This window comes from Sceloporus undulatus, chromosome 5 (genome assembly GCF_019175285.1).
Source record: "Sceloporus undulatus isolate JIND9_A2432 ecotype Alabama chromosome 5, SceUnd_v1.1, whole genome shotgun sequence".
NCBI lineage: Eukaryota > Metazoa > Chordata > Lepidosauria > Squamata > Phrynosomatidae > Sceloporus > Sceloporus undulatus.
The window spans coordinates 120,179,694-120,203,281 of record NC_056526.1 but is presented as its reverse complement, the minus strand read 5'-3'; the positions used below and the strand labels follow the sequence as shown (position 1 = coordinate 120,203,281).

Sequence of the window (23,588 nt, the reverse complement as noted above, 5' to 3'; positions counted from 1 at the left end):
CCTGCAGAGTTGCCACATAGGACCAGACTTAATCTACCCTTCGATGTTTTATGCCCCAGTGCCACTTTTGTTGTTTTATGAATGTAGGTTTTATTGGCATTATTTTCTAAAATAGCCTGGTTTTATCTGCTTTGGATGACATGGTTTCTCTTTAACCAATTTCTTAAAATCTTTTGGAAATTTGACAGCAGCTTCTCCTTTGCAGATGTAGCCTCTCTGGTCAATTTGACATTTGCCTATTGCTAAATCTTTACAACCATTCCTTACTTAGAATGTAGCACTTGTTTCAGGCAATGCCCTGATGAAGTCTTCATGCTGGCTTAATGCTTTCTGGAACAACACCTTGACATCAATGAGAATATATTTTCTGTTAATGTCTTCCACAAATTTAAGGCCTTCTCAATTTTTATCATGGACTTATCATGCACTTAGAATGCAAATGTTGCAGTTTGAGATGCTACAGCAAAACTGCCATGACTTTCTTTTTCCCCTCTTCAAAATTTCATAGATAAAAGCTTTGTTCTTACCATAGAACTTAGTGGCCTCAAAACACATTTTTTTCTTTCCTAATCAAGTCCAGAACGTGCATCTTCTCACTTAAAGAAAGCACTTCACTGGCTTATCTGGATTGCCAGCATCACAACTCTTGTGCTTTGGGGCCATAATTCACTGGCATGACCACTTTGTCTGCACAACCTCTTTGCCGCATGACCCCTTTGCCAGCAGAATCTCTTTGCCAGAATAACCCTTTCACAGGCATTACCCCTTTGCTAAATGACCCATTTACCAGCACAAGTGGCATGAGCAACAAATGGCACAAGTAAATCAACAGCAGCAAACACAAAGTAGAGTGGACAGAACAAGATAAAGCAAACAGCATTGAAACCACATAATATGGTCTTGTGTAATACACAGGTCACTTGTACTACTACAGTTCCATATGTTCTTATTTTCAAATTTAGGAAAAGTTTTTTGGGGTGGAGGACTATAACTTCCCAAATTCTTCACTCAGGCTGGCCAGTGAAGTTGTAATCCAAAAGAATAACATTTCCAACTCTGCTTGGCCTCGTATTTCAGTGCAGGATATATGTGAAGGGAAAATCCCTCTAGCTGCTTCTGTTTGGACTGGATACTTTTTGCCATTCCTTTCATTAGTTAGAGTGAGACAGCTGCCTCAGGCAATGGATTTGGGATGTAATGAAAAAGGCAGCAAAAGACTAGTGATTTAATGCATTATTAATTAAATTTTACTACTTAAGGAATGAGAAAGAGTCCTGTGGGATCTTCTCCCTTGGGTTCCAAAAAGAATCTGGTTGGCTTTGGTAATATACACCTTGATTTGAGGTTGTGGGAGGACACACCACAGCCAGCAAAATACCCTGGGTCAGCCCTAGCCTTTGGTCCTCTAGCTGATGGGTGTGAAGTGTGATTTTCCCAACAATATATTGTTAGATTGTCCTTCCTTTCTTCTTCGAAAATCCTCTTATCTGCTTTCTTTCTTATTTTCTGTTTCAGTAGCATGGAATGATAAAGGAAGAATCTTTACTGCAGGCCCAGGCAGCCTGTTATTCAGGCAATTAATTACATACTGCACAGTCTGAATGTGAGCTCATTACTATTAATTCGTAAGGAGTGCAAGCAGTTCATGAATCAATCTGTGATTCTGACTCTGCCCTTGGGGTAGTGCTATCTCTGCCGGTTGGAAGGTCTACTATTTTTTTCTCAGCCTGTACGTGTTTAAAATAAGCAGACGATGTGTTTAAAGTAAACAGAAGATACATTTAATAATGCACCACAAATATCCAGTTCACTTCTGCAAAAGAATATAGACTATATGGAAATTTCTTGAATTTTCCATTATATGGGGAAAGAAAGCAAAGCACTCCTTTATCAGATGAGTTTCTCAGTTAGAATCTGATTGTTTAAGGAGGACTGTGTGTAAATACTTTGAGGGGAAAATTTTGCTACAAGAAATGAATTAATTCTGTTTAATACCAACAGTATTGAATTTCTTCCTGGGTACTATTGCTTAAGGGTTCGTTAACGTGTTAAAGGAGTCTTTTGCTTAGTAAGGCATGCTGAACTGTATAACAAATGTTTCTATGTAAACATGGTTCTAAAGATCATTGCAATTTATCCTAGTTCTTATGAAACAGAAAAACTACACCACAAAATTTAACAGTAAATACATTTCAAAAGACATAACACATTGACACATTTGTGCAAATTTGTTTCCCCTTTATAAAAGGCACAGTGTGTTCCTTGTCTCTAAATGAACAAACCAGCCTGGAAGATATTCATCTGGGTTCGTGCTCTAATCACTTCTTTGGCCTTGTCTGCATGGGTCAAAAGGCCCGTCCCCACTCTACCTGTTCTGGTGTTGTCCTGTTTGTACACTGTTTGGCCCAAACACTGGTCCAGATGAGATCTGGCACATTCTGCACCAGAAGTGGAGTTTAATTATGGCCCGAGACAGATGGGCCCAAAGGGGCGTGCTCCTGCCAATACTAGGGTCCCTGAGCGCACGGCAACTGCATGCTCTGGAACCCTAGCACGGCACAGTGGCAGCCTAATGGCAGCATCCTGTCTACATGGGCGCCACCATCTTGATGTAAGTGACGTGCAGCATATAGACGTTACTGTCAGTCTCTTACATCACTAGTGTGTCATTGGTGCATTCGTGACGTGCGCATGGTGACCCAAAAAACCCCCTGGTTTTTCTGGTTTCTTTTTGGGGCAGAGGGACGCTGCACAGTTTGGCTGCTGCAGCGTCCCTCCAGAGGGAAATGGACTGCATCCAGTCTGGCCTTTTTCAGAGGTATGTACCGGGCTTATGTTAAAATACATTTCAAAAAGTTACTTGTTGCTCTAGATTTTCTGGGAAATTCCAGAGGCCTGCGTTCTCCATTGCAGCAGCAGTCTGCACAGACATCTTGCTGGCCCACCTCATCCACTGCTCTGGGTCGCTTGTTTTGAGGTCAGAATGAAGGGCCCAGCAGGGGACCATCACTAGGTGCCTTGTTCTGAGCTCAGAAGCAAGTGACCCAAGGTGACAGACACACTGGTTGGTCCAGAAGGATGCCCATGCAGACAGCCTCCTGAGGTGTAGGAAGGAGGTGAGGCCAGGATATGGGGGCAGGTCAAGGCAGCTGCAGGCCAGGATACTCCGAACTGGACCCCAGAGTATCCTGGCCAGTGCAGAAAAGGCCTCCTAGATGCACTGCTCTGGTCACTGAGACAGGGCCTTTTCACTGGTAGCATTGTAGTTATAGAATTTTGTTGTTGTATGCCTTCAAGTCATTCATGATCTATGGTGACCCTAAGGCAAACCTATCGTGGAGTTTTCGGGGACTGAGAGTGTGTGACTAACCCAAGGTCACCCATTGGGTTTCAATGGTCAAACCTTGGTTTCCAATGTTGAAGTCCATGCTCAAACAACTACACCATGCAGGCTCTCAGTTATAGAATAGGAATGTGCATATTTACTTATTTTGTTATTACATGCAAGAGTAAGATTTTTATTTTTATTTGTTTAAAAATCCCAGCCAAGTAAGATTGTAAGATTTTTTACTCACTTTTGACTATTTTTTTCGTGCACTTCGGGACTTTCCCACCCCAAAATATGCTTGTTCAAAATCAATATTTTTGCACCAATAAACAATGAGTACCATCCCAGAAGAAAGACAAAACAAATGAATGTATTTTGAACTAAACATTCTGTTCCATGTTTTAAAAAGCTGGGTTTTGTAGGCGAAAGGCTTTCTATGTAAACCTCTATTTTAGCTTGTTTATTATTATTATTATTTTTTGCAATAATTCTCAAATGATAAAAAAAATCTTGCACCAGTTGACCATTTTCTTGGTAGGATAGCTCACTGTTTCAATACATCCTTTCTTGCTGAGCTTGAGAAAATGTGTGCATATTCTTTACATCCTTGTCATGGAATCCTCTCTTCAGACAGACTTGTTTGACGTCTATCTTGACAACTTTTTGATGCCTGGCAAAGACCTTTCTATTTTTTACAGGTCTTTTCATCTATTTCAGCTTCTAAGCTGACTTGTGTCTTGGTGAAGTGATTTTATACTGCTTTTACACATCAATCATTTTTATTAATTTTATTCTATTTTGTGCTTTTTGAAAAATGTGTCTTAATCTTCTGTTTATGTAAGTTGCTATGAGAACTTGGTTAGCTTGAGTACATTAAATGACTAAAGTACAAATAGAGACTCCATCCAGAGAACATCTAAGTGAAGTTTTCAGCTCTGTCTTGAGACTAGCACACAGCAGCCCATTTACACATTGCCCACCATCCAGCCACAGAAGCAGGCAAAGGCCTGTTTTGTACATGAAATCCCAGCTTTGTATTTTATAGGAGCCAGTTTCCTCTGATTTCAGCATCAGTGGTTGCTGGTGGCTACTTTTTTAGTGGGGTTGTTAGTCCACTCTGGTTTTTTGCATGAACATGAAAAGAGCAATCTAGGGTGCTGAACCTCTTTGGTTGTTATCCCAAGATTCGTCCTACTTTCAGATATTAAGTTAATATAAAAGGACTGTCCAAGGCACATAGCCACAAATGCGTTCCCAGAAAATAAGTAAGCTGTAATACCTTTTAAGGAGATCTGGAATCATATTAGGGAGTCTGGAAGGCTCAGCATAGAGAAGTGCAAGAATACATAGGAGAGAGCGAACAAGAGTGTATAATCCCTTCACTGATTGGAGCAATATTGGCTGATAAACCTTGTGTTTACAAGTAAACAGAAATCCAAGAGTACCTCCCTCATGGGGTGATATTCCTTTGTTCAGGGACATTTGCTTGATTGTCCAACTATTCCCAACTTCCTTTCCCATTCCTCTCTCCTGGAAAATCTACTCTAACCCCAAATTCTACCCCAGGATAGGTTTTACAGTATAAATATGCATGCTTAGGCAACACCAGTTCAGTCTTGCTTGAGGTCAGTCAGAGCCTTTTGTCCACATCTTGCTTGACTTCTCAGGTTGCTGGCCATGCCACAATCCTCAGGCAGCTTGCTGAGGCACTTCCACTTCACAGTGTCCCTCCAATTGGCACTAGTCTTCTGGAATTGGTATACTATTGCTCTCTGCACCCCCTTAATTCACTGTCCGTTACTGCCTTCTATGCTGTAAAGTCTTGGATGTACATTTAAGATAATTTCTTTGCAATTAAAAATAAAACTAAGTTGGATTTTGCATTATGGAAAATTCTGCATTATGTTTTTCAAACTGGTGTACACAGGCAGGACTCCCACTTCAGTTGCACAAGCCCTTTCACTGCTTTCAACTGAAATGATCAAATTCCTCTACTGGATATTAATTGTGGATGCTCTTCCAGGACCCTTGCATTTGGGTAACAAGATCCTTGAGTTGATCATTTATCTCACTGACACTGGAATCACCAGGTTCTGCTGCCAGGAGCTGGATGGCTCTGCTGCTCCATGTTGCAGAAATTTGGTGACAAAATGAAAGAAAAAAGGCAACACTTTCAGGTTGAAAAACATACATTTTGCATTAAATCGAGAGATGTGGAGAGCCTACACTTTGCTTTATGGTGAAAATGTGTGTGACTGTGAATGTGTTTGGAAAGGATACCACCACTGCAGTGGCAAATTTCAGCAGCAGGCCACTAAATTTAAAAGGGGTGGGAGCTGTGAGACTCACAGAAAGGGGTGCAGGAGGACCATATATTTCTCACAGACCACATGCTGCTCATCTCTAGTGCAAAGCATTAATGCACAGCTGAATGACATGAAGCCTATTTTACAGGGTGCCATGAAGTTGAATTGCCAAACACTTTGACAGCAGAAAACACAATCTAACATTGTGCTGTATTTTCTATGAAAAAAATCTTGCAGTGTTGTGGCCTATTGAAGAAACATCAGCACAGATGGCCTTTTTCACTGTGGAGCAATAAATACAATCAAATGAAATTTGTAACAGAAATTCTGACAGAGCTATAACTACAGTCCTGTAAACAAGACACTGTAATAAAAGTTGTCTGGGAATGGGAAGCAAAATTTATTGCAAACAGCTGTATTTGACAGCAATACACCACTGTTTTTTGTTGCTACTGTTGTTGCTTTTGGTGTGTGTGTGTGTGTTTCTTTCAACCCCAGATACAGTGCAAAATGGCAAGTTTCAGAAAGGAGCAAGAGAAGAGAAAATTTAAGCCTTGAATTGCCCTTCTCAGTACATTTGACGATAAGTTTAATTTTAAGAAAGTGAAGTGGAAACTGCAGTCAGAGCACTTGGGAAAAATAAATCTCCATGAACAAATGGCATACTAATACAGGTGCCGCAGTCTACAGAGACAGACTCTACACTAGTTCTAAGTAAAATCTCCAAAAAAGCCCCCCTAAAGAAAACAAAACAATGGCCCACAGATTGGAAATGCCCAACATGCATCCCAATACCCAAGAAAAGGGACACTGATATAACTACAGGACCATTGCATTAATTTCCCATGCAAGCAAAGCAATGCTCAAAATTCTACCTACACACACACACAAATACATACATACTTTCCTCCAGCAGGACATGTACTTCATCTTGTTCTTGCATTCAAGAGTAGTAGTAGTGGTTTATTTAGCAATCCCTCAAAACAGTGACTGATTTCCTGTGATCTCTACATTCAGACCATAAATTTGCATCTGACATAGTGAGGCAACTGCCACTCTTTCCAGTAGGAGCAGGGCTGAAGCTAGATTTTATGGTTACTGTTTTGATTGTCCCACCACTTGTGACTTCCAAGACAATTTGGAACATTCTGAAGTAATGTGGCCCATTTTATCATCTCAAGACTTTACCACTTCATTGCCCTCTGAAGGACACTCAACCTGACAAATATGTGTGACAAGCTAGAACCACATAAATAGACATGACTTTATCACTGATCTTCCCTTCTGTCACAGTCGTAGAAATATAAGAACCAATACAAGACTGAGAATAGCAGGCATAATTCCAGTTCTCTTTCTAATGAATGCTGAGACAGGAATAATAAGTTTAGCAATGCTCTCTTGAATTTCATGGTGGCCTGATTTTAGACAGCAAAACACAGAGTTTTACGTTTTTTAAAAATATAAATAGTCTTATTTATTTCCTTTGCAAAGTTATCTATCACTCCAAGGAAACTCTTCAGCTAAACCAACAGACAGGATGCATACTATAATTAACTTTTGTTGAGTGATGCTCCATTACATCTCTGCGGATATTTCATGCCTTCCAGATGTACTCTAGAGATATCTAAAGGATTTCATTTTTTTTGTGTGCAACATGAAACAGAAAGTAGCAGAAAATGGAAAGCAGCTTACCAACCATTAAACACCATTACTGCCCTCCTATGGTTTTCTGGCTTTGGTACATTTCCCTAACCATCCATGCCTTTTCCTTCCATTAACTATGGAATACTGGGGGAAGAGAATATTCTCCAATATGCCATATGCCTGGCTAGTTTTCCAGCATTCTGAATTGCATGAAGAGCCTCCATAAATATTTTTATCATCAGAAACAGGGGCTGGGGGCAAGTAAAGGGGTCTCAAACATGTATGTCATTCATTCTAGAATTTCAGAGCAATAAGGATCCCCTTACTTCAGAATGTCACAGACCAAAAACCAGATGAAGTTTGGACAGAAGCCAGGGATGTGGGAGATTACTGCATGGAAGTGCTGTTGCACTGTAATTGTGCCGTTTCCTTAACGTGATTAGAATGGCAACAATGACACTATTAAAACACATATCTGCATTACCTTTGAATAGCACTACAGTCTGTGTTTTGTGACAAATTTTCCAGTCTGTTTTCCACACAATGCACATGACCCCAGTCTCCACCCTCTTTTTTTTCCTGCGCTGCGCATTATTTACTTATCTTTCAAAATTTTGCAGTGATGAGATTAGACCTATAATCATTAGATTCTTTGGGCAACTTGTTTCTGGTGATTCAGAATTCTAGAGTTGCATGCTATTGTTTTAATTCTGGAACTGGTGGTTCTGTAAATAGCAAGATGTTCTTTTATCCTGTATCGGTGGATCTTGTGAAATGGAAGACTGTTTCGGGAGAACTGTTTAAATAAATAAGCTAAATTAACACCTCATCAGATTTGGTGAAAACAGCCTACGTCTCTAAACCAAAACATCCATGACATAATAGAAGCAGGGAGAAGGGTTCATGGCACACCCACTTGCACCACCTTGACTTTGCAATAACATTACCGTAGTGCTAAAGCAATCTGCACCTGCACAATAGCATGAATATTAGCAGTTGTTGACTGGTGTCGCTTGTTAATGTGAAATTGTGAAATAATAATTATGTGACAACAGATGAGCAACAGATGAGTGACCATGTCATGTAAAAAGGGGAGAAATCATAGACTGTAATTCCACTCCACCAATAGCACCTCATGTAGTAATCTCCATTTCCAGGGAGGCATACTATTTGTAGCCAAAAAGAAATAAGCCTCAATGGATGACAGACAGTCAATGGATGACAGAAAGAAATTCTTCAAACAGTCAAGGACAGACAGGAAGCAAAAGGTAAAGGTGACAGAAATAAAACCATAATCCTAAATTCAAGCGTTCCATAACTTGTGTGCATAATGAGAACTACTTTAATAATCAATGCAGAGAAATAGAAGTTGAAAATAAAAAAGGAAGAACAAGAGACCTCTTTTGCAAGGTCTGAGAAATCAAAGGGAAATTTTACCAGTAGTGGGAATGCTCTATGACCAGCAGGAGAACCCACTGCATGACCTAACAGAAATAAAATGATGATGGAAACAATACACAGAAGAACTATATAAAAGAGATGAAATGATGACAGATTCACTCAAGGAAAAATCATTTGAAGATGAACCTCCAGTTTAAGAAAGTGAAGTGGTCGTTGCACTCAGAACACTTGGGAGAAATAAATCTCCATGAACAAATGACATACCAATAGAGGTGCTTCAGTCTACAGAGACAGAATCTACATTAGTTCTAAGTAAAATCTCCAACCCCCCCCCCAAGAAAACAAAACAATGGCCCACAGATTGAAAATGCTCAATATGCATTCCAATTCCCAAGAAAAGGGACACCGATAATTGGAATACAGTAACTACAGGACCATTGGATTAATTTCCCATGCAAGCAAAGTAATGCTCAAAATCCACCTCCCACCCCCCAAAAAAGTACTTATACCATATAAGGAGTGAGAAATGTCAAATGTTTAACCTGGGTTCAGGAAAGGAAGAGGCATTTGCGATCATATAACAAACATATATTTGCTAATGGAGCACATCAAAGAATATCACAAGAAAATTAGCATGGGCTTCATAGCTTATATCAGGGGTTCCCAACCCTTTTGACACGTGGAGCCCTTTTTAGAATCAATTTCTATGGCAGAGCCCCTAAGAGGTGTGCCCTATGTCTTACAAGTTAATGGTGTTTAGGAGTAGTGTTACTTTTTGTTTCTTATTCTTTATTTTCATTCAGTTTTTATTTCTTTCATTTTCCTGAAGTTGCCACAGAGCATCTGGGAAGTGCACGTGGAGCCCTAAATGCTCCTTGGAGCACAGGATGGGAACCACTGGATTATACTGTATTATAGATTTCACTGTATAGACCATGAAAAGCTATGGATTGCTCTTAAAGAAATTGGTGAGCCACAACATTTGATTGTCTTGATGCAAAAAAACTGTACGTGAGACAAGAGGCTACTGTTAAAACAGAATATTGAGAAATGGAATCGTTTCCAATCAGCAAGCAGGTCAGGCAAGGCTGTGTTTTATCATTCTGTCTGTTTAACATGTATGCCAGAAATATCATATGCAAAGCAGGATTAGACATGGAGAAAGGAAGTATGAAAATTGGAGGATTTAAGATATGCGGATGACCTACTAACAAAAATAAATAAATAGCAAAGACCTAGAACAATTGATGAAGAAAGTCAAGGAAGAAAGTACAAAGGCAGGTTTACATTGAAGGCAGTTGAACATTAAAAAAAACAAAGATAATGACCACAGATAATTTATATAACTTTATAGTACATAATGGAGACATTGAAATAGTTCAAGATTTTATCTACTGTATCTCAGTCATTAATCTGAATGAAGAGTGTTGTTATCCAAAATGCCAGGGTGCTAAATGCCCTGGCTTCCTTCAAGCAGAGCCAGAAGGATCTCCTTATATGATTTCAGATGCCCTAATATGACATGGCTAGTTTTCCTGCACTGGGGTGCCTTCTTGACTACCTGCCTAAAAGCTCCCTTCAATATCAAACTGATATCAAAAAGAGGAGGTGTGGAGGGTGGCTCAGTGCAGGCATGAAATCAGAAAACTGGGACTTGAAAGGGAAGCTATGAAGGACAAAATCATGAAATGTAAAGATACATAATTGAATACTAAAGTTAGGATTTCCATGCCATTGTGTTTTGCATTTCTATGTATGATGGTGAAAGATGGACAGTGAAGAAAAGAAAATCAACGCCTTTGAAATTTGTTGAAGAAGAATTCTACACATACTGTGTGCTGCCAAGAAGAGAAATAAATGTGTCCTGGAGCAAATAAGACCTCAACTACCCCTGGAAGCCAAGATGATCTAAACTGAGATGGTTGTACTTTGACCAGATCATGAGAAGACAGGCCTACTAAAAACAAAAAGACAATAATACTTGGCGAGGTGGAAGGTAGCAGGGAAAGAAGAAAACTACATTCCATGTGGATTAACTAAATCAAAGAAGCAATGGACCTGAGTCTGCAAGACCTGAGCAGGGCTGTTGATAGGAAAATGGCTTGGAAGTCTCTCATTAATAGGGTTGCCATAAGTTGAAGTCAGCCCCTGTATTCAGCTACAGGTAATTAAGTGATGACCACTCAAGTGTTGTTCATGCCTGCTTGAACCAATACTACCTGAAAGGTCTTTACCACTATTTTCCAAATCTCAAACAGCTAAATTGGCTGGAACACAGCTTGGGACAGATCTTTCTAGATATGACAAATAGAATGAATCACAACTACCCAAACAGGAGTGCTTAGATTTCTATTGTGTGAAATTTCATTATTTGGGATGATGTATAAAACATGTGGCATTGACAATGCCACAATTTCTTTTACACTGACAGTGGTATTACTTCTTTGTTCTTGGCTTATGTTGTATAAGTCTGACTTGATGCTGTTTGCTTGACCTATACAATAGAGAAAAAAACATTCTTTTCTGTGCTGCCAATGCAGGGCCTATTATATCGTCAGATACAGCTTGTTATAGGAGGATACCACACAAACATGTGCTGTGTATTCTCAGCAGGGCTACATTCTAAGTTCAAGCAAAGGTCATTGTGCTTGGAAAAAAGGTATAGTTGTTTTCTGTATGTGGGTGAGCGCATCTATTAAAGAGCAAGCGTATGTGGTCTGTGCTTGTTGGAAGAAAGGGCAGGTGTGGTCAGTTCTGTTAGAGGGGGAATGACATGTGAAAATAGCAGAAATTGGAAATAGCAGTGTTATTTGTAATGCATTATATTTTGCATTAACTGGCGGAGAGTTAAACTCAGACGTATGCCTCTGAAGATTAATGTGCAAACTTTGATATATGAGACCCTTTATTTGCAATCAGAAATTTTAATTTGTCTAAATGTTAATTTTGAACATTTTGGGTCACCCTTGTCTCTCCTGTTTTTTAAAAAAATAGTGCGTACCCACTGAATATTTCTCCGTCACGTCTCTGCCTCGAGGAAAAGATTAATCTTTCTTCTCTTTAAAACTATCTCTCCATTCTTTCTTTATACTTGCCGTTCTTTCTTAAACCATGCAACCATCTTGGTAGCTTGTATTAGTGCTCTGGAAAGCCTCTTTGATCTGGAAGTGCAAATAGAAAATTAAACAAGACATGCATGTGCCTGGTAATTGCTTCTACTATGCAACAAGGTGGAGGCAATTGCAGGCATATGCGAGGTCTTGACAGAATTTCTTAGTTTTCTGCTAATAGGCTGAAAAGCCCATTACTTAGCATGGTTCCTAACCTGCTCATTCCACCCCTAAAATCCAACATTGGGAGACCAGCAAGCAAGATTATACTTGTGATGCAAACAGATGATGTTCAGAACACTTTCTCTTACAAAAAGGCACTCCCTGGACCTAAAATTGGTGAAATTGTCCCCCCAGCTTCCCAGGGAACATTAGGGGACAAGATCACCTGGGGACAAATGTAGTCCCCTAACCACCAAGTTGGCCACCTCTGTAGAAAGGAAGTGTGCCTATGGCTGTCCTTCACTGTTTTCTCTCTACTTGCAACATCAGAGAGAAGGGTGGAAAGACAAAAGTCACCATATGGCACTCCCATACAAAGGGCACTTCCTTTTGTATAGGAGCACAGGACCGTGTGTGTATGTGTGTGTGTAGGCATTGCACAAGGAGCCAGCATGGTATAGTTTACAGCTCTTTAGACCAGGACTCAAATCCCTCCTCAACTATAGAAACCCTTGGGCAAGTCACACTTTCTCAGCTTCAGAGGAAAGCAAAGGCAAACCCTCTCTGAACAAATCTGGCTAAGAAAACCCTGTGACAGGTTTGCCTTAAGGCCACCATAAGTTGAAAACAACTTGAAGGCACACAGCAACAACAGCAACAAGGTGTCATAACTGCATGTAAGGATGTTTCTATTCTTACCAAATAGACAAACAGTACTGGCAGCTTTGACAGAACCTTTTAATTATGAGTTGATGGTGAGTGATCAATCCCTTCCTTACTGCATGGCAAGGGGTTTACCTGGATGGCCCTTGTGGTCTCTTCCAACTCTATGATTTTAATACTGATAGATGAGTGTTGCCTGTTCAGTAGCACACAGTAGGAACCCTTATTTTCCTCCCAGTGGTATGTAGTTAGTACAGAACAGTGCTCAAAGCTCAAAAGGCAGATTAAACCATCTTTTAAAACAGACAAGCAGCTTTGGGCATTCCAGTGTTTTGGACAGCAGCTCTCACAATCCCTCCCCATTGGCAATGCTGGCTGAGGCTTCTAGAATTGATGTCCAAAACGTGTTTTAAAATTTCATCTGGAAAGTCTGTGGGATTCCACATGGACTGGTTGCTTGGCTGCTTTGGAGACCCTGCTTATTAATAACCCATTCTTATTATTCTCATATTGATTCTGACTTTTTGCATCAAGGCAAATCACTAATATGTCTCTTTTCATTTGTTAGCTGATGCTGATTTATTATATTTATAAATAGGAACTGATTTTGTTTGCCCCATTTTGCTCTTCTCAAATTCCTTACTTCAGAGAAAACTCATTTATTTTAGTAGATTTTCTTTATCTCACTTAGTGGATAGAGGATTGTGACTCTAGAGTTCATTAAAGACATTTTTTAAAAAGTCTCTTGCAGTCTTGCAGAAACAGAGATGAAAGGGGCAGTAATTAAAGTTGTTCCTCACAGCAGACTACCAATTTGCATTGAATTAGCTTGCATACTGATGACAAAACTAATATATATCAAGAAGAATCAAGAAACATGTATTTCAGTGTGAATAAATGATGTCCAAGTTTTCTTTTCCCCCTAGAGGCTGGGGAATTCAGGTGCAAGGATGAAAAATGTAAAGGTGCGGTAGTGGTGTAAACTCTGTGTGAGAATCAGGAGGTGTCATTTGCAAATCAAATTGTGCAAGTGATGAACGGGTTTGGCTCAAAGGTAAATGGCAGGGATGATTAAAATTTTAAAAAGGCAGCCTATTTATTCAAGACTAGGTTGAACCTTTTGGATTCATCTCCATTTGAATGGCAGGAAATCCCAGTGTTAGCACACCCTGCATATCCTGTGCTGATTTTGGGGTCCCCATATTTCAGATCTGGAAACAGTATGTTTTTGAGAGATTGATGATCTTCCAGGAACACTAGGTTAGGTGCCTAGGAGGAAAGGAGTGTGTCCCAAGACATGTACTCATCCAGGTAATAGGACAATTAAATCTAGATGGATATATCAGTTGCTCCTTCCTTCCCCTTGAGACACAGGATCTCCTTGCACCCAAAGCAGTAAGCCTTGCTGTGTATCCCTTGTTCGGATATGAGCCAAATTTCCATGTCCATCCATCCTGGGGCTATCCTGATCCAATCACTGTTTTTGTCACACTAAAATTAAAGGCATAAACCAATCTGGAATCCCATTGTCTATTTCTGGGAAAGGACATCCAGCCTTTGTCACAAGATAGCTCATCGTGTGAGGCTAGATTTTAGGTATAAATATTGGTTCCAGAAATATAGTCTTTTTGCACACAGCCAGCATACACCTCTGCATTCTGATAGCAATACTAGAACTGAGCGAGCTAAATTGGACAGCCGTGGGAATTACACATTGTAAACCACTTACAGAGTGCTTCGTATACTATGAAGTGGTATAGAAATGTAAAGTGCTATTGCTGTTAATTGAGTGCAAACTATTCTCACATTTCAAATTCACTTTGCAATAATTGCAGTAAGCTGAAGATAAAAGAGGAAAGTGGGAGGAGGAGAGAGAAACTGGAACATTTTTACAGCAGCCGAAAAACTGAGTTGACAGAGGATTAATTGGGACTGTTTGTGCCAAACTGGAACAGCTGCAAAGTATGTTATTCTGATAGACAAGATGGCAGTACTTATATTCATAGTAGTTTGTGCCAGAATCCTTTAAAGTGGCATAGAATTCTCTGTTGACTTTGGTTTAATCTATTCTGAAGAAAAAAATGCAGTTTGATATCACTTTAACTGCTATGGCTCCATCTTATGGAATTCTGGGATTTGTAGTTTCTTGTGCTGTATTATTTGGAAAATGGTTGAAAAATGAGTTACTGTACTAATCATTGGGAATCCCTAATGAGGAGAATCCTGGACTGATGACAATCTTTGTAATTTTACAAGAAATACACATTTCTTTGCTCATAAAATGGTATCTGCTCCCCAGAAAACAGCATTTTCTGTGCAATAATAAATAAATAAATATTTTTAAAAATCCTGCATGGTCTTAATACACATGTGTAGCTACACTGCTACACAATGAGTTCCAGCTCATCCTCACAATCACCACTTACTGGGAAGCAGCCACTGAGAGTGAAAGTGATCTGCTCCCCAGTTGCACAGAACACAGAAAACACTGTTTTCAGTGCAAAAGAAAAAAAGTGCATTTTTGAAAAATGCACAATTTTCTTACAGCAAGGAGCAAGATGGTCAAATTATTCATTCTTGCCTGTGAGGAAGAAATTTATGAAGATTTACGGCTGTCCAGTTATAGTTACTCCAAAAAGACAGTTTCAAATGTGTTCAAATTTGTTTTTGCTTGTCTCCAAACATCCCTCTAAGCATCCTATTTGCTTCTAAGCTCCTTTTTACCAGCCAGTTTGATGGAAAAGGATCAGCAGTCCTGAAGACTGAAGGCAATTAGAAAGGCACATTTTCCTCATGCTCTGTTTAACAAACGATAACCACATTCTGGAATTTATCAACCATTTCCCAAAGGATGCCTCATTTTTCTTTCACAACTGAAATAGCAGCTTCCCTCACCCTTTGCAAAAGTATTTCCTCTACACCAGTGAGGTCTACTATTCTCCAGAGAGAGACCCAATGACAGTTTTTGCCTGAATCGCTCCCAAAGGAATTAAACAGTGTGGCACAAAATTAATGACAGTGCAACTCTTTCCCCCCTGAGCTGCTATTGTGGATTGTGTTTCCATTCAACACACAGCTATGCCTCACTTCTATATTTTTGATAAGCAGAATAATTTTGTGCAATTTCTGAAATGTTTGCATACTGTCTTCGAGAATGTGAAAGGCATTGCCTAGTAGGGATGTAACTCTTCACTAACAGCAGTGAATAATAACCCATTTCGGAAAGAAGCAATGACTAATTTTAGTTCTAATCCACTGCAAGAAGATCTTTGAACAGTTTTCAGACTATTCACAGCCCAGGACTAAAACTGTGTAAAATTCACACACAGGCGTGTTTGATTTTTAATTTTTTTTAACAGGAAACAATATTTTCTGTATAGGAAATAGCATTTTTGTTAAGGAAAATAATATTATTTCCTGCACAAAAAATGGTATTTCCTCTGCAAAAAATATTGTAGTTGGTGACTTATTTCCCACAAATTCACAGAAAACAAAGAATTTTGGACAGAAGACAACACTGTGTGTTGAGAAAATGAGCAGAAATGTTGTTTCCCATGGAAAAATGCTGTTTCCTACATAAAGTTTTCTGCCCAAAAATTCACGTGCAAATTCTATGAAGAATACATCAGAGTCCAGGTTTCTTATAAGGATTTCCTGAAAGTGAAGAAATGTTTTTGAATATTCTTTCCATCCCTAAGCAATGAAAATCAAGAGTATTTCTGTCTCTTTGAATTCCAGATGACTGCTAAGAGCAAAACAGCATCACAAATGGCATATAAATAAATAAATATTTTAATTAAAAAACAAAACAAAAGTAAAAGAGGTAAGCCTCAAGCAATTGCCGAATGAGAAATGATCAAAACATTAAATGCAGCATGTCTAACCAAATTCTTCATTGGGGCAACAACAAGAAGCAACAACCCATGCTTTCAGGAAGTTTCGGCCACCATGACATGTGCTCCAGAAGGAGAGGCAATGACATTCTCTTCATTGGCCTGACAGGGACTAAATGCCACTTGGCTCTCTGTTCAGAATATATTTATATCCTTGTTTCCTCTGGTTTGTATAACTGAAAGTATTTGTCTGTCTATTATGCAATACAAATCTACATGCTTCTTCACAGAGTGATCAAATGTGCTAAGTTATCTAATGGGCTTGAGCATGTAAGTATGGATGTATGGATGTGTGTATGTATTGTTCTAGAATGGACATTTAGGCACATCTAGAATGTACATTTAGAATGCACAATTTTGCCCAGACGTGATATTTAGAGATACGTTGGTATCTCAAACATTTTCATGGGAATTTAGAAAACTTAAGCAAACTTTGGGTTTCCCCCCAGAAAATTAGTGTGTGTGTGTGTGTGTGTGAAAATAGAGCAAAACAAATGTTAAGGATTATAGATGCTACAGCTCAAACTTTTGTTTCATTGTCAAAAGCAAAACCATCAACATCAATTTAGGCAACAATGAACAAATTCCATAGCTGTTGTAGAAAAAAGGGTGCATACAAGGTGGATCAGGTTTCTAATAGTGAATATGAGTGGTTTGCAATAGTTAAACAGTTTTTGACTGTCAGCTGCTTCTAACTCAGCTGCAAAAAGAAAGTTGTTTTTCAGTTTTTCAAATACTGAAAACCAACGTAGTGTCCTATGAGTTCAACTCTAGTACTGAAGATTAATTTCTAGACTCGGAGATAGCTAGTTCTTTATTGCATTTTTTAAAATATAACTGGCTGTGTATGTTAGAATTTGAGGTTTTAGAAAAAAAAGTAGACAAATTTGGATAACTGGTTATTTTAAGTATATTGCAGGAATCAAATTCTGTGAATTGGTTTATTTTCATTATCCCTTGCTAGGGTTTTCTTCCTTTATGGAAAGCCATCCTGTTTACTGACTAATTCCTGTCCTGTTGTTGTTGTTGTTGTTGCTGTTGTTGTTGTTGTGTGCCTTCAAGTAATTCCTGCCTTATGGCAACCCTAAGGTGCCACATCATGGGGGTTTCTTGGCATGTTTTTTTTCAAAGGGGGTTTGTTGTTGCCATCTCTAATTTTTTAAAAGAAAATGTTAAAATTATAAAAAAACAATTAAAATAAGTTTAATAGAAATAGGTTTCATAGAAATTGACTGGAATCTACCTGGGACTTTAGTCTTTGTAAGTGGACTTACATGTGTGAGAAATTAGAACTGCACAGATGCATAACATCTGTATATAGTAGACATCTGCTGTTGCATTGCTATTTAGCAGAACCAGAAAAATGCTTGATGCATTGGTGCACAGTGCACAATGAGACCAATGTACAACAGTATTGACATGCAACTGTCTCAATTCACATTGCATTGGTCCTCATCTGAACTGGGAACTCTTGTTGGAATCCTGGTTTGCATCTTTGTAATTCTGTAAAATGGTTTTTAGCGCCTCTGCAACATAGCTAGGTGTGTATAAACTTACATAATGTAACAGGTCATATAGGTTTTCAGCACATAACACTGTGTGAAGCATTATATGTAATACAACCCTGGAAACCAGGATTCAAATCCCTACTTGGTCATGATTACCTTGGACAAGTCACATACTCTCAGACTCAGAAAAAAACCCTGACAGGTTTGCCTTAGGATCAACATAAGTTGGAAATTACTTGAAGGCACACAACAACAACAACAACAACAACAACAACAACAACAACAACAACAGATGTAAGATTAATGTATGGAAATTCTGTAGTAACATTTTCAATTTTGAATGGGCATAGTTTTTATTGCTATATTTTGATAAAATTTGCTAATACCACCAGGAATCAAAAATAACTGTGTATGTGTGTTTGTGTAGACATATACGTTTTTGAACAGCCTGAACTGGAGAACAGTTTGTGTCATCATTCATTCAGTATAATTGTTTCTATGAGCAAACATATTCCAGTAAGCAATTGCAAAGTAAAATTAAACATTACATACCGCAAACCATAAAGAACTGTTCCATCTGGATGTAGCCGAATCATTCGATTTTTCACAGTAACTCCATGAACAAAAGATTTTTTATCATTCAGGAAGTATGTATCTGGTACCCAGAGATTGTCAGCAACTCTGTTATCTAGAGTGAGATTCAAAGGTATTCCAGAGTACGATAGTCTTTTATCCCTCCAAGACTGTTGGAAATACATAGTGAGTGTGTAATCCTGGGGAAAAATTAAAAAAATGTAATTTAATCTCTCTGTTTTTAATTCTCATAGCTTCTATTTGTTATTACCTAAAGATTGAAGTACTTGGTACCATACTTTTAATAGTTTCTTTAAAAAAAAATCAGATGGATGTTGCTTGTACAGTCTTGATAATATTAGGGTCCAAACAGACAGGACAAAATAAAGCTGCTTCGGGTCACTTTGGAGGTATACTGTTTCAATGACACACGCATCCTAAGAGGCCAGAAGCTGCACCAAAGCTGCGCTCCAGTCCTTAGGACAGGAGCGTGGCTTTGGCGTGGCTTCTGGCCCCTTAGGACACATGCAGCATTTAAACAGCACACTTCCAAAGTGGCCTGAAGCAGTTTTATTTTGGCCTGTCTGTTTGGGCTCATTAGATTCTTTTTTATAGATTTCGCCACGATCCTATATTGCAGATGTAGCTATGAATGCATAATTACATAGTATTCCCTGACCTGATCCCTGCCCCCAATATCTTAACAGCCAGCAGCCACACTATGCTGGCTGTTAAGGTAGCTTGGGGGTGATCAAGGTGCTACATGATGACATTTTCAGCCCCTTCCCACCAGCAAGCTCTGCTACAATAAAGGGCTTGTTTCAGATTGTCACACAGGATTGTTCCTGGTAGGCAGGGACTGAAAATCTCTGATCACTAGTAGAACAGGCTTCCATTATTCAGTGCAACTGCAGGCTGTTAAGGTATGTTTTGGAAGGCATTTGTTATCGTGGCATTAGTGTCACAGTCATAAACATGAATACTGAACAGTTACAGTCTAGCCTGCACATTTATAACTGCTCAACAGGATGCCAGCTGTTAAACTTAATTCATTTTGAATCCACTTTTGCTTCCGGCTGCAGTGGTATCTTGTAGCTTCCATGTCAGTGAAAACAGTCTGGGGTTCAGGCTAAACTTTAAAAGTATCATTTCAAATTGGTGTGCCCCAGGTAAATGGCATCTAAAGTGACTTTCAACACTACAGACAAGCTTGGGCCAACCAGTTTAGGATTCCTTGCAACTGAAACTCCCAAAGACAGATATGACTGCCATTAAGAGGTGTTTCCTAACAAAGTGGAGCTGTACAGTAGCAGCCTGGCACAATAGATGGGGGGCTGCTTCAGCAACATTCTCAAAGAACTGACTTCCATGGAGAAACACTGATTCCCTTCATAGAATCATAGAATTGTAAGAGACCACAAGGGCCATCCAGTCCAACTCTCTGCCATGCAGGAACTCATCCAATTCATCCCAATTCTTTTCTGAATGAATCACAGAGCAGTATTGTGCAGAAGTGTAGTGGGGGAGGCAGAGACCTCTGATGCTGATTGAATGCAAGCTTATGTCTGTTGGGCCCATACAAGTCTTTGTGGAAGAATGAATTGTGTCAGGTCTGGCCTTATCATTAGGGAGACTGAAGCAGCTGCCTCAGGAAACAAATACTGGAAGGGAACAGACTTCCCTGCATGCCATTTTTCCTGAATGTTCTCCTGGCTTGGAAGATAGAGCTCTGTCCACTACATAGTATGTCCTGCTACCTCCCCCCAACCTGTTGCCTTTAGATATGATGGCAGACAATATCCCATTGCTATCCTAGTGTTGGAGTAAGGTTCATTTGCCATTCTACTCAATTTCTGTAATGGAATAATGAGGGTGTCGTCTTGTATTTTGCCAGGAAGCAAAATATCTGTTCATGGGGTAGCGTTAACCTCCTATCACCCAGCTCTTATGGGATCTTTAACTGAGTTAAATGCTGTATATGGTGCATGGCAGTGCAAATGGCATCCTTTTGCAGGAGAACATTTTGATATAAAAGCCAATTAAAAGTTCATATTATACAATTTTGATGAATGGGCAAATGGAGCAACGTGTTCGGTCTTATCCGGGATGCCTTATAAATTTCTCACTCTTAACAGCCCACATTTGCTTGGTTTTATTGAGATCCTGCCTTCTGTGAGAGTCTTTGATTAAAAATGCATCTTCTGAAAATGAAGTGGCATAACAAATTAGTTAAAAACATCCTGTAGACAGCTTTAACTGGTAACATATTTTTTTATGGATTGTAACTCAGCTTCCTTGGGTAGTTTATTTTGTGTTTTATCCCCCTGTAGCAATTCTATATCAAGGACATAGGCACCTTCCTCTTGGTAGATTCTAATATGATACCAATCAAGTTGTTTTGATGTGTCTGGTGATTATTTTCTGCTCAGTACAGGCTGACATCTTTGGCTAAGAGAGGATTTGTTGCCTCATTGGCAGAACCATTCACTATAAAGCACTATTCGGAAAGAGAGTCAGAGAGAGGGTTTTTTTTTGAGGGGATGGTTTCTCATTCCTTTCATATTTTAGCAATTATTATAGTGTCACTGCCTAATAAAATCCTTCCATTTGGATACAAATCTGGAAATAGATTGCTTAAACATCATTGAGTTCAGTGGTATTTAAGTAATTTGACAACAGGCCAGACTGTTGCCTTCATCTGGAAGAAAGGAGAGCTTGGTAATAAATCAGTGCACTAAGCCATGTTTATAAACAAGAGACCAAACACTGCAGGCCTGTTCCAAGATATTTTGCTGCCTATGTTGAATAAGCCCACATCTCTAAGTCATGGTGCATTGGTCCCAAATTCAGAATTTGGAATTTTTCTAAGTCTTAATAAAACCAGCCAACTTCTTTTGACCCTTCAGAGATAAAATCCCTCCAAATCTTTCTCTCCGTCCTTGTCAGTAAATAATGAATCCTGTAATGATAACCATTTGATGCCCCTTATATAATCTCTTGTCAGAGGTGACTGCCTCACCTTACCAAATGATAGGGATCAACCACATCCCACTTTACTTTAATAAAACCAGTATTGCTTGCTCTAACAACCACTCTTAATCTAAGAAGATATAAGAATATCTATGACATAAAGTAACTCTGGTGTGGGAAGTATAAAATTTAGCTTAAAAGTATCTTTTAAGGTTGCCTGATCTGATGGAGCAGATCTGCCAGGTTATTGAAAATTCTCATTTTAGGGATAAAACTGACCGCCTCTTTGTGCCACAATCCAGGCAGTGTGGGAGCATGGCGTTTACATGGGAGCCAGCTTCCAGGCACTCTGGCAGTGCAGCATTTAGACGCTGCACACCACCAGAGCACCTTAAAACTGGCCTCCAGCTGTGGCTGGGTGGAAAAGCTGGCTTTTTGCCACCCCAAAAAGGAGCAGCTGTTTGCTGCTTCTTTTTTTGGCTGGAAAAAAGGTGGATCGGGGCCATGGCGGGCTGTTGCCATGGCCCCAATCCACTTTCAGAAGGGGCGGCTTGAAGCCACACCGTTGTGGCAGTCTGTTTTGCCCCTTAGATTCTCAGCCCCTCAGCACTGGGCAGCATTCTGCACTAGTGATCTTCCAGCTGGCATATCTTAAAGAGACCGTCCCTCATGAACCAACACAAGGCAGCTGCCATTTCAATTTCCTCACAGGGCCACCAGTAGAGCATCATTTCAGGTTACTGTGGTATGCTAAAATGTCTGAGGAGGGTTGCTTTGAGGCAGTGATTTCCCACAATGCCTCAGAGCAATGACAGACTGAAGCATTGTGTGGGGAAGTTAAAACAAACACCATTTGTGGAATTGTGGGATTCCCCCCCAAATAGATAGATAGATAGATAGCGTGACTTCTAATATAGCTAGTAAACAATCTGGATTATTTTGAGAAATCAGGATGTAAAGCAAGGATGGGAGGAAATGTGGCCCCAAAGCTATGACTGAGGTCCCCATCCCCAAAACCTCCCACATTTTTGGCTCTAAATGAATTGCAATGTTGTCATGTTTTGCACCTCTACAGGGCTCCTTCAGACAGGAGACAGAAAGTGAATATTGGAATACACTGTATTACAAATGTCTAAGGAGTTCTCCACCATCAAGTTACAGAGACTGAGAATGGAGAAAGAATCAAGGCTAACATATTACTGGCCTATACACTTCTCAAAAATTGCTGGTAAATATTGACAACCACAAGAGATGAGATCCTGACTTTACTTCTCCTGGTGGGAGTATCCCTTGAATGCAGGGTGGCCAAATGTCATAACTGCAAGGGAGGACAAGGCACCATAAAATGTAGGACTTTCAACAACAAAAATACATACTTTTTAGCCTAACTCAAAAAGGAGGACATTTTGGAATTCCTCCTGGATAGACGGTTGAAATATAGAATGTGTTCTGGAAAAGAAGGACACTTGGTCACCTTGCTTGAATGAGGATCTCCTCTTAGGGTGTCTTGCCTGCAGAAGACATGTGTGTGAGTGGCTTGTATCTTACTTCTTTAGCCCTGGGGTTTTTCTGTGTCCATTATCAACCCCTAAATCTGAAAAAACTCTCTGCAGTTGTCCACTCTTGAATCCTTCAATCTATTCTGGAAGGTTGGAGGACCTTTTTGGAATTGTGAAAAAAATTGCATGGGGAGTTGGGAATCAGGGAAATCTCTTTGCCTTCTACCAGTAGGATCCCCTGCTGAATCGCAATCCCTCTGGAGAAAGGAATGAGTCTTTATAGGTGTTCAGTTAAGAGCCAAGATTTCTAACATTTATTATTCTTATGCTTTATCAGCCACAAGTGGTTACAAATTGTCTCCTTTCATTTATAAAACACACACATATATATTTTAAAAAAGGCTACTGATCTACTTTTCTCCATCCTATGTCAGATCTGATCAGAATAAACACTCCACTTGTTTCTGAAAGGATGGATGTTTCCCCCCCATAAAGCAGAGATAACAGTCCTAGATGAAAAACCTGACACTC

General features: G+C 39.5%; 1 protein-coding gene across 2 annotated transcripts in view; it reads right to left on the bottom strand.

The window, feature by feature from the left end:
* GABRB1 (gamma-aminobutyric acid type A receptor subunit beta1) overlaps window positions 1–23,588 on the bottom strand; it is a 119,560-nt gene that overhangs the window by 25,107 nt on the left and 70,865 nt on the right. For both annotated transcript variants that reach the window (XM_042466491.1, XM_042466490.1), the window contains exon 4: window positions 18,568–18,788. In XM_042466491.1, the coding sequence (XP_042322425.1) occupies window positions 18,568–18,788 (221 nt within the window). The remainder of the gene's footprint in view (window positions 1–18,567; window positions 18,789–23,588) is intronic.